The following is a 12,961-nucleotide window of genomic DNA, read 5'->3' on the forward strand; positions in this document are numbered from 1 at the left end:
GTTATTGGATGGGAAGGATAGACAGGGCATGGGAAGTGTTTAAAAAATACTTAAATGATATGGTGCCAGAATGTGACCCTAGAGTTCAAAGAATAAATAGAGTAGGAGTGAAATGGATGTGTAATCTAATTAAACAAGAGATTTGTATATGAAAAAGGTGATGGGGGAAGGAATATTATGTGCATAAGAATGAGATCTGTTATGATAATTATAAACAGCAGGCTAGAATAGGCACAACTTTTCTACGGAAAGCAAAGTCTGAATATTAAAAGAAGCTGGCTCTGCAAGTTAAAGACAACCCAGAAGAATTGTATTGTTATGCTGCAAGTAAAAGAAAGAATGAATTTGAAACCACATGCTATCTACTGACTGCAGATGACATGTGGGTGACTGATGCAGAAATATTTGTTCACTAATGAGCAGCCATTTTGCTAAAAGCTGACAACCTGGTATATGCAACACTGAACTGAACGTTGCCTCTTCACAGTATGAAGAAACTCATGTGGATGAGGAGAAAGTACTAGAGCTGTTGTACAAACTGAATAAGAATTCTGCAATAAGAACTGATGTGATATCAGCATGGATGCTAAAAGAGTGTTCAGCTGAACTGGCAATTCCAGTGATCAGGCTATATAATTTGAGTCTCAGAACAGAGAAGATTCCACAGGAGTGGAAAGAATGTATGGTAATCCACTGCACAAGGGTGGTGCAATGACTGATGTATCCAACACTATAAGTCAATCAGTATCTTAGAAGGGTGAAGATTTTGGAAAAGTTGGTTAGAGCTCACTTTCAGAAATGGATTAACAGAGAATCTCTACTTTGCAGTGGATAGCATGGGTTTGCTAAAGGAGGGTCATGAGCAACTTGCTCACATTCTACAATAATGTAAACCATTGAGTTAGACAAGGAGAATGGATATATACCATGAAACTTTTGGATTTTGCTAAGGTTTTTGACAGAATACAGTAAGGAAGACTGTTGCACAAATTGGAGAATATGGGATTGGGTTATAAACTACTGGAATGGTTAAGAGGACGGCTGACTGACAGATATCAAAAAGTCGTATATGGGGGGGGGGGGTATATATATATATATCATCATCATCATCATCAAATTCCTGACATGTACCCTCAAGGGGTGTACAGGATATGACAGTACTACATGAAAAAATTACATCATTACTAACTTCCTATCTACAATTTTCCTCCAAATCAGTCTGTTACTTGTCAAGACTCCAACATTATCAGATCTTATATTTCTATCGTCTAAGGCACTTTGAACCGTATCAATCCACCTATATCTTGGTCTTCCTCTGGGTCGTTTTCCTGCCAACCTGGCAGAGAACACTTGTTTTGCTAATCTTTCCTCTCCCATTCTATTTAAGTGACCATACCACCTGAGATTAGCTCTGCTAATGCATTCCTGAATGCTGACAATGTCAAGTTCTTTCCTAATATCCTCATTTTTAATATGATATTGCCATTGATGCCATCTGTTCACGCCTTTAATCTTTCTCAGGACTCTCATATCTGCAGTCTCTAGTCTTTGGTCAAGTGTTTTACTTCTGACCCAGCTCTCAGATCCATAAGTTAAAACTGGTTTGAACACTGTCTTGTATACAGCTAATTTAGTGTTCCGACTAATTTCTCTCTTATTCCATATGAATTTATTCAATTGACTTCCCACCATACCAGCTTTGCTGATTCTGTTGTCTATTTCTATATTTAATTTACCATCTTCAGTAAAATTTGTGCCTAAGTAGCTGAAATGTTTTACTTGTTCCACAGGTTCTCCATTCACAACACAGTTGACATTTTCAATGATTCTGCCTATTTTCATTGTCTTTATCTTTTTATTGCTGACCTTCATACAATATCTATTACAACAGCTATTCAATTTAGTCAGAGAATCTTGCAGACTTGTAGCGGATTTATTTAGAAGTATAACATCATCCGCATAAAGCAAAGAGCTGACATTAACATCTCCAATTTTGATATCAGGTTTAATACCACTTTCCTTCATAATGTGATCCATATAGATAATGAATAACAGAGGGGATAATGTACATCCTTGTCTCACACCAGATTTAACATTAAACCATCTTCCTGTACTTCCTTCAATTCTAACTGCTGACTTACAACTCAAATAAAGACTAAGAATTGCTTGATATAATGCCCCATTGACACCATATAACTGCAGCGTATTGAATAGCTTCTCTCTTGGCACCTTGTCATATGCCTTTTCCAAATCGACAAAACTTAAATACAGATCTTTGTTATATTCCCATGCTTTCTCGACTATTTGTCGTAAAGTGAAGATCTGATCATGACAGCCTCTATTTGGCCTGAATCCAGCTTGTTCTTCACCAAGCTTTTCTTCCACAATTCTTCTCAACTGTTTCTCAAGTATACTGGCATAGATCTTGCCAGGAACACTCAGTAGGAAAATACCTCTGTAAGTCTCACAATCAGTTTTATTTCCATTTTTATATATGTGTACTATGAGAGCTCTACTCCAATCATTGGGAATTCGTCCATCTGTCCAGGCTTTCTGAACTATGCAGTGCAGCCACTGTAAGACTTTTATACTACCATACTTCAGCATTTCTGGTCGAATATCATCTACTCCTGCTGCCTTTCCATATTTCAAGCCTTTGATGGCTTTTTCTACTTCAAGTATGGATATGTATTCCTGACTGCATGCCTGGTCAGTGTTTTTTATCACTGTGCTGTCATCACTGCTTGTTTCATTTAGCAGTTTTTCAAAGTAATTACTCCATACTGCAAGGATTTCTTTTTCTCCTGTTTTCATGTCACCTTTATCATCTCTAACTCCTTTTACAGCACTCTTTCCTCCATTCCTAAGCTTCTTCAACAACCTCCAGAATATTTTGCCACCTTCTTGATATTTATTTTCTATGTTCTTGCCAAAGTCCTCCCATAACTTTTGTTTAGCTAGTTTTACACACTGTTTAGCTTTCTTACATTTGTCTCTGTATTCTGTAAGAGTAAAAGCTGACTTATTTGCCAGGAACTTTTGATATGCTTTCTTCTTTTCCTTCACTGCCTCTTTAACTTCCTGTGTCCACCAGGGAGTTCTGATTTTTTTATCCTTGCACACAACCTCACCACATGCCTCTCTGGCAGAATCAATTAATGTTTTCTTCAGAGTTTGCCACTGTATCTCCAAGGTTTGATTCCTGTTCTCAAACTCTTTCATTTTCTTTTCAATAATCTTTCTGTATTTTAGTCTACAGTTCACATTTGAGAGCTGCTCAACTTTTATTCGCTTTAAAACTTTCTTACATGTTATTCTTTTCAAAACGAAATTCAATTTTATCCTGCTCAAGACTAAATAGTGATCACTTCCAATTTCAAATCCTCTGTACACTCTGGTGTCCTGCACCAGGGAGAAGACATCACTATCAACAATAACATAGTCAATGAGACTTTTCTTATTCCTAGCCTCTTCTCTCCATGTGAATTTGTGCACATGGAAAAATTTGTATGTTGGAACATGGTGTTAGTAATAACCAGTCCACGTCCTGAGCAGAAATCCAACAGATATTTGCCATTATTATTAGCTTTGCTCTTTTCTCCAAATTTTCCCAAAATATTTTTGTATGTCTCGCAATCATTTCCTACTCTGCTATTTAGATCCCCAACAAGGACCAACTTTTCCTTTTTCATTGTGTCAGTTGCTTTTTCTAGAGCGTCAAAAAATTCCTCCACTTCTACCTTAGTAGAACCTTCTGTGGGACTATAGGCACAAATAAGTCTCATTGTCCAGTTCCCCATTCTCATATTTGCCCACATCACTCTACTTGAGACTGACTGCCATTCAAGAAGATTAGCCTCGTATTTTGTGTTGAATACTATGGCTACTCCTTCTTTTCCTTGATCGTCATTGCCTGAATATAACATTTTGTATTTATTGCTTAGAAAGATCTCACCAGTTTTGGTCTTTTTTGTTTCAGTCACCCCTATTATGTCGATCTGGTACTTATCTAATTCCTCAGCTAGCTCCATTTCTTTGCCATTCAGGCTTCTTACGTTGATAGTACCGATCTTTAACTCTGGTGATGTTGAGTTGGGGTTTGTTTTCAGATTTGTTCCAGTAGCTGACTTTTCGCTGTTCGTCCTGGTTCCCTGGCAAAAACAACGGGGGCCTTGTTTAACCGGGCGACGCCCCAGCCGGCATGAAATTTTGTTATGTTGTACCATCATTTATTATTTTGGTTTAACCAATAAGAATACAATTTGGTCGGCTAAATCCCAAATTGCCAGCCCATCCTCGTTCGTTCAGTATCAAAGTAGATACCCAACAGGGTGCACCACGAGAATGTGAGGATTGGACATTAGGTCAGAAGCCCTGGTCGGTTCTCCGCATTCCTTTAAAGGCTATGTGGAGGTCTCCTCTCAGTTATACAGCTTTGACCCTTAAGCACATGTGATGTGTTATATACTACAATTCATGTGTACACACACAAAATGTGTAAGACAAAATTTACGTATGCCTTGTTGATCTTGAAAAAGATCAAGTGCCTAAAGAAGACTGTTCAACATTCTAAATCTGTATATAATAACAGCTGTTATTTTATAACGACCTATATAGAGCAATATATGGTTGATACTTAAGATTCAAATCAGCAGCTAGAACAGAAAATTTTACAGAAAGGTGATTTTATGTTAAATCCGGTTAAAGGCTAGGTCCATAAACAAATCACCACTGTTACATATAGACCACATTGTTAAGGAAAAGGATATCAAGCCTGATATTCAAATACGAGATATAAAGCTTTTTTTCTTTGGTGGTAAAATTATCCCGTTAAAAAGCATCTGCAGTAAGGAATGAGGAACTTTAACCAAATTAAATAATTGCTTTGATATATTTAGTATAAAAATCAGCAATACAGACCAAAACTATGAACATAGGCATGGAAACAGAAAATAAATTGCATACACACAAATAGTTAAACCTAGAGAAAGGGTAATATAATAGACTAAATAAGTGGCATAATGGAAGGTCAGTTTAATAAATTTATGTGGAATAAGATACTGTTCAAATTGATTTTAACACATGATGCTGAGAACTGGATTAGGAATGAAACAGTTTATCAAAAACTATGAGAGTTTTGAGGAAAACTTTTTTTTTTGGAGGGGGGGGGGGAGATAGTGGTGATGGTGCCAGAATGATATTAGAAAGGAAGATGTCAGAAAAGGAACTGAGCATGATTAATAATTAATCATGCTCAATTAGAATCCACATTCAATAATTCTAAAGAATTCTACATAATTATAATGGATGATTTTAATGCCAAAATTGGAAGCAGAGATGACCATCTGAACTCCATCGGTAAATTTGGATTTGAACAAAGGAATGAAAGAGGAGAAAGACTTATCGAATTTGCAGAAGAAAATAACCTCTTTATTATGAACAGCTTTTTCAAGAAGAAAATCAACTGAAAATGGACTTGGAGAAGCCCAAATGGACAAACTTACAATGAAATAGACTTCATCCTCTCCAACAGAAGATATATAATAAACAATACTGAAGTGCTTAATAGATTTAACACAGAAAGTGACCACAGACTAGTAAGGGCAAAAGTATGGATCAACAAAAAATGGGAATGAAATAAGCTCATAAGAAAATAGTCCAATTTAGTGAATCTACAAGACCTATACCACAATAAAAGTTGTTATAGAGAATCACTCAAAAATGAACTAAAAAAGTTAAACACAGCTACTACCATCGATGATGCTATTGAAATATTCACAAAATCTATCTTGAATTCTGCACTAGAAATAGGCACCAAGGAGAGGAAAAACTAAGACAGGAAACCTTAGATCTGATGAAGAAAAGAAGAGATATGAAAAGAGATTTGAATGACACCAATAAAATAAAATATACGGAAATTTGTAAAACTATACATAAAAGGATGAAACATGAAATTAGATCGTATAATACTAGGAAAATTAAGAAACAATAGTAATATAACGGTCCTAAGTCGAACATTATCAGTTGGAACAAAGGAAATAGCTGCTGTAAGAGGAAAAAATGGTGAACTGAAAAAAAAATAGAGATGTAATAATCAAAAGAATTCAGGAATTTTATGCTGAACTCTATGAAGACAAAGACCGAGACATCCAAGAATCATCTATGGATAACTCCACCGTATATAAAGTTTTCACAAAAATTATAAATAACAGAATAAAATCTAAACTAGAGGGAATTCAATCCCGTGAACAAGTTAGATTTAGGAAGAATTACAATACTTTGGACCATATTCACACATTAAGACAGCTCATTGAGAAATCAATTGAATACAATAAACCCTTATATCTGGCCTATATAGATTACAAAAAAGCATTTCATTCAGTTAAAACATCTGCAACACTAAAAGCACTTGAAACCCAGGGAACTGAGAAACCATATATTGAAACACTAAAACATATTTACAATAATGCAACTTCTGTAATTAAATTATAAAAAAACAGTGAAAAGTTCCCAATACAAAAAGGCATCCGGCAAGGCGACACCATATCTCCCAAATTATTTACAGCTGCACTAGAGGAAGTCTTTAGATGCCTTGATTGGGAAACAAAAGGAATAAACATAAATGGAGAAAGGCTACATCATCTGAAATTTGCAGATGATATTGTCCTGATAGCAGATAATCTTGAAGATCTGGAAGAAAGGCTAAATCAGCTAAATGAAGCCTCCAGAGAAATTGGATTAAAAATAAATAGAGGAAAAACAAAAATAATGATGATAAACCATAGCACTGTCAAAGTTGAAACCATGAAATAGAACAAGTTACTTCATATGTATATTTGGGCCAATTGTTATCCTTTGAGGAGTGCCAAAGAAAAGAGAAGATTGAACGAAGAATTCACCTTGGCTGGATGACATGTGGAGGAGAAGCATGGACTTTAACAGAAGCCCTAAACAAAAAGCTGAGAACAACACAACATCGCATGGAAAGAAGTATGCTAAAAATAACATTAAGAGATAGGAAGACAAATATCTGGATAAGATCTCAAAAACAGGTGTCATGGATATTGTAAAATACATTAAACAGGCTAAGTGGAGATGTGCTGGCCATATTGCCAGATGCAGTGACGAGAGATGGACTAGAAAAACAAACAGAGTGGAGACCAATGGATGGAGCAAGACAAAGAGAAAGACCGAGAAGAAGGTGGAGAGATCCTGGAACAAATTTCAGGAGTGAGATGGATGGGAGAGGCAGAAAACCGAGTGATCTGGAAAATCATGGGGGAGACCTTCGTCCAGCAGTGGACAGAACCAGAAGGTTGAAGAAGAAGAAGATGCAGATAACTTAAGACAATATGGCTACTTAAACATAATGGATGATTGATGATTAGCTAAAGAAATGCTTGAAATAAAGAAGATCCAAGGGAAAAACCAACAGATTTTTGAAAGACCAATGTTCTTCAAAAGATCAAAGACTAATTTGATCTTATACAGCATTTTTAATCAATGTAGTCAGAAGATCAAAAATAAGGATATGCAAATCAAAGACAGGATATTATTGTTGATATGAAAGTAGTAATACCAACTGCATTAATCTGTCTTATTGTTTGAGGGTATACACTAGAAAAAAAAAAAAATGATATCATGAATATTAAATTTAGACCAACACTAATTCCAAATATAACAATTTTCATACATTTACCAAAACTTTTAAATCCAAAGAAGCATTTCTCAAGCAAACAACAAAAACTTAACTATATACACCAAACAGAAGAGCAGTGAGAATCACAACATCCCTGGTAATCAATAACAGAAATATGTTCAATGATCAGTGAATCAAACAACAGGTAAATCCAATATTTCCATTTTTTTTTTTAAGATAAAAAGTAACATTTTCTTGTTTTTCACAAAAGCAATGTCAATCAAAACTGTATGTTGCATAAATTCGTTTCTACAATAGATAAATAATAAGCATAATAAGCATTTTGTCCACACACACACATGATTCACTTCACTGAAAGATGACCATACCTTGATTTTTTGTGAAAATGAAGACAGATCTATGGTAAAGAGCAAGCAATTCTTATTAAGTTGATGGGCAGTGACCTAAGGTTCTCATTTAATTACTTTCTTCCTAATTTTAATGTAAAATTTGCACAAACTAATTACAATAAAAAACTTGAGTCTCAAATGTTTAAAACAACTTACTTTTAAAGATTTAAATATTATGCAGACAGCACAATGTGGTTCAAATCTGGAGCAATATGAATTAAACTGTTTTTCATCATTAAAGCTTGAATGTTTAAACTGCCAGAGCTCTGAAACCGGAAGAACGCATAAACCAGAATTAAAGTCTTCCATTAATGAACTTGATGATGAATCTAAAAGAAAAAAAAATTATATCGGTAAGAATACAAATTTGTAGGAATCTAGATTTCATAAGTCTGAGTTGCGAGTAACTTTAATTTCACATGATTATGTAATTACATATTACTTAGTAAGGGCTAATTATAAATATGATATGTGTTATCTGTACAGCCACCAACTTGCTGGAAGAGATTACTATGAAATAATGAATAATTATGAAACAAGAGGCAGAAATGTACAGCTACCTTACTTGTCGATGACCAATTTTGCTACGTAATAATATATGTAGTCTTAGTTTGTGGTAATTTTTAATACAATCAATTTAAGTAGCACACCAGAGTACTATTTGCATTTACACATGCACAGGTAAATGCGGCAGTACAGGTAATCCTCGTATAACGCGGTACTTATACAACCCGGTTTACAAATTGTAATAACCCTTGTTCAATGTAGTTTTGATATAACATGGTCTACAAATTGTAGTAATGTTTTATCTTTTCATATATTCGTATTTTTCACCATGTGACTTAAAAATCAAATTTTATCTTTGTTAAATTTGTGTCTGTCCATATTGCACATGTAGTTATAAGCAGCAAATTTATATTAGGAGAAATACCCTTTAGCAGGTTACAGCTAGCATGTTTGAAAATTGGCTTTTCAAACATGCTAGCTATTTGAAAAGTTTTAATTCGGAATTAATTTGAATTTGAAATTGTTTTAAATCGGGTACAAAACACAAGTGTTTGTGTTTTGTACCCGATGTAGAAAGTTACTCAAAGAAAAATAATATTGACTTCAAAATTCTATTAATTTTAGATAATGCACCAGACCACCCAACATATTTAAGCCATCCGAATATTAAAATAACTTTTTTGCTGCTTAATACTACTTCACATATTCAACCACTCGACATCAACATTTAAGTCATATTATATTTATTGAACATTCTAATTAATTTTGGAAAAAAAATGGAATCAAATCCAAACATGACACTGCCTCAAGCATGGAAAGAGTTTTCAATATTGAATAATTTTCAATTGTGTGAAAATTATTTCTCTGTCCATTAAGGAATTACAATCCTCTACACTGAATGCTTGCTGGAAAAAAATATGGCCTGAAGTCATTCTGGAACAAAATTTCGTACCTCCAGTGGATGAAGAGCTAATAAACGTTGCACACATTTTTGGTGGTGAGGACTTTTGCAATATGGATGAAAACGAAAATAGCGAATTAATTGATGGGGAAACCGATTTAAATGAGGAGGAACTAGTACAATTAATAGATGACGTCGAACCAAGTGGCAGTGAAAGTTCTGATGAAGATTCCGATTGTGATGAATCCGTTAAAGAATTCAGTTTAAAGAAATTAGCAGAAGGATTGGACTTGGCAAGAAAGTTAGGAAGTTATTTTATGGATAATGATCCCTCAATGGATATTTGTTTAGCCTCCATATTATGAACTTAACACGTTCATTGCCAAGCTGAAAATTGGAATTTCGTGTGGTGGCCAAATTTTTTTTATTTTTTTATTTAGTTTTTATTGTGCTCAAAATAAGTTAAATATATTATTTATATGCTTTTATTATTATGTACATAGGATTTATGTACATAATAATAAAATTTATGTACACTGTGCGCACTGGCTAACATAAACAATAAACAATGGCTGGCGGCCATCCCCACTCCACGAAAGTCGATCCCTTCCCTAGTGGCCAATATAAATATTATGCGCCGTTTCGCTGTGGCCACTATACTATTCCACTTAGAAACTTGATAGCGACGTCCACATGATAACGCGTGATCGGCCGTTTGGTGAAAACTCGCATCACACGATATCGCGTGATTGGCAATGAACGTGTTAATAAAAAATTTCAGCATACTAGTAAGCAAGGTCTTATTACTGACTTCTTGATAATTAAACCAGCTGAAGTATGCAAGGAGAATTATACAAATGATGTCCAAGAGATTTCAAGTGATGACAACGTCCGGGTACTCGTAAATAAAGAACATCGTCATCACTTGAAATCTCTTGGACATCATTTGTATAATTCTCCTTAGACTTTGACCATTATGTGCAATGAAGTTTACATACAGCACATTTTTATAATTTTATACTATATATATATATATATATATTTTTTTTTTTTTCATAGTTTATATGTTTCCTAAACTTATGTGAATTACCCGAACTAAATAAAAATATATTTTTGTTGGATATGTCATTGTTGTTTATATAATTTAGGGGGAAAAAAAAATGATTTCGGAACATAACCCTACTTTTTCTATGTGATCCGAATCTCGCATAACGTGAATTATATAACGCAGCATTTCTATGGAACCTAACACCCGCATTATACGAGGGCTACCTGTATATCCAAATAACCGCATGGTAATTTAGCCCATGTGCTTTAAAGAGAGATGAGTTGTCTAGTGCATAAGGAGTCAAACAGTGCAAATTGTAGGGCAGCTACTAGCATAAGTAAGTTGAAAGTAGATGTGAACATTGTGCCATGTGATATGGTATGGAAAACTTATCAGATTAGTAGTGCTGTCTAGCAAAATTTGTTGGGAGCTTTATATCTTCCTGCTAATTACCTAGCTCTGCATTCATGATGGAATAATCATCCTATACCTGAAAACCAGTAGTAGTGGCATCATCGAGGGCAAATAAATTATTATGACAAACGCTGGGATAACTATTGAGGGGTTAAGTCAACAATGCTTAAGTCACTTTCACTTAGGCAGCAACTGAGTTACATGATCATAATGCAGTTAGTCTTTATATGATACACATTTAATGACTAAATACTGAAATACTAAACTAAACAAATGCAGAGTTTAATACTATCTGCATAAGATTTAGGCTAGGCCTTTGTGGATCATTTAGTGACTTTTATCAGGGCTTTTTAATGGAAGCTGAAATAGCTGGTCTCATATGGAGACAGCAGGATTTTTCTTTTAACAAAAAGAAACTGTCCAGAAGAGTGCACATAATTTACAGCCAGAGCAAGCAATGTAAATATGCTGAATCATCCTATCATAAGCAGTATCAAGTTTCTAAGAAGCTAAGTTAATTAACAAGAAAAGGAAAATGTGAAAAATTAGGGGTAGCAACTTGTAGATGTTTGAGCATGTTACAATCAAATATTGAAATAGAGATGTATTTCTTTGTTTTGGCCATCCATTACAATTTTTTTTTTAAGTATTTATAAATTTTTTTCTTTTATTTAATCCACTACCCTGGGGAAGGGAGAGGGATACCATGGATACAATCAATCCTGCTCTTCTCAAGTCACCTCAGGCTTCAAAAAGTAAGGTGGTTTCATTCCAGGCAATGAAAATCACTTACCATACAAAGGCATTTAGATGGTAGGTGATGTGAATTCATCATGCCCACGGCCGGATGTGACTTCATGTCAATTTGACCATATGATTGCATTTTTATTGATGTATGAATTAAGAGTATATAGCTCATCAGCACTTATCTTAATTGGTCCAATACAATTAACTGTAGTAGGATAAATTTGAATACTTTAATTTATCAATTAATATAATTGTAAATATGGAAAACGAAGGTTAAATGAACAATAGCTATGATTCACATGCACCGTTTGCGCTTCATGGTGAGATTAGATTATCACTGGCAAATACTAGAGATACAGATAATTTGAATTCTGCAACAATTTTTAAATGCAGCCATATAATATGCACAGAAATTAGAAAAATTTTTTTTTTGGATTGAACCAAAGAAAGGCTGACATAACTTGCTTTACTTATTTATAAACAAGTTTCGACTTCCTTCGACTATAATCATAGTAATATAATCTGCGAAACTCTGGCAGAAAATGAGGCATTCAATAGATCGTCAACAGTTTCCCATTGTAAACAAGGGCAAAAAAAGTTATAAATTATTTATAGAAAATTACATATTAAAAACTTGTCTATATTGGTATTCTAAGCATGTCAGTTCCAAATTCATGCATGAAAACACATGAAACTCAGAAGTGAAAAACAGCAACTCATGACAAATGATAACATTCAACTGGATTGGTTGACACAATACCCAATCACAGTCACTGATTTCTGGGTGCTATTATCTCAGCGCACACTCTGGTTTCACCTTCTAGGTGGTTTAAAACTATTGGAATACTAAAAATTTGACCCATCTGTCAAAAGTACTTAAAGGTGTCTGTATTTGTGACCACACACCTGGGCTATTAATGCAAATGTTTATGCATCAAAATGAATCTTCTTCATAAACCATTAGTATAATGTGTTTAATTTTAGGACTCATGCAAAGCCAGGAAACAATTAGGAGTCTTTAATAGGAATAAATGCAAAAATATATCAGTGATATTGCTATTCCATGGGTGTGCACTCACACACCCTGAATATATACCCCTGATATACATGATTGCTTGACTTTCTTCTTAATGCTGGAATTTGTTGTTGTGTGTTAAAAAATTATACTTCATAAGGAATACATTGGGATTTTTAAAGTTTAGCAGGTGGAAGTTTTCTAATGATGATGACCAGAACAATTTTTCCTTCCATCATGTTCTGAATACAAAACATATCACAATCTGTCTTTGTATTAA

The 12,961-nt window shown here is 34.3% G+C and overlaps 1 protein-coding gene across 4 annotated transcripts in view; it reads right to left on the reverse strand.

The window, feature by feature from the left end:
* The window catches only part of LOC150108594 (lysine-specific demethylase 4C-like), a 366,824-nt gene that overhangs the window by 156,215 nt on the left and 197,648 nt on the right, over window positions 1–12,961 (reverse strand). For all 4 annotated transcript variants that reach the window (XM_090390884.1, XM_090390883.1, XM_090390881.1 and 1 more), the window contains exon 11: window positions 8,206–8,378. In XM_090390884.1, the coding sequence (XP_090247010.1) occupies window positions 8,206–8,378 (173 nt within the window). The remainder of the gene's footprint in view (window positions 1–8,205; window positions 8,379–12,961) is intronic.

This window comes from Typopeltis vanoorti, chromosome 3 (genome assembly GCF_054136105.1).
Source record: "Typopeltis vanoorti isolate ZY-2024b chromosome 3, IOZ_Tvanoo_1.0, whole genome shotgun sequence".
NCBI lineage: Eukaryota > Metazoa > Arthropoda > Arachnida > Uropygi > Thelyphonidae > Typopeltis > Typopeltis vanoorti.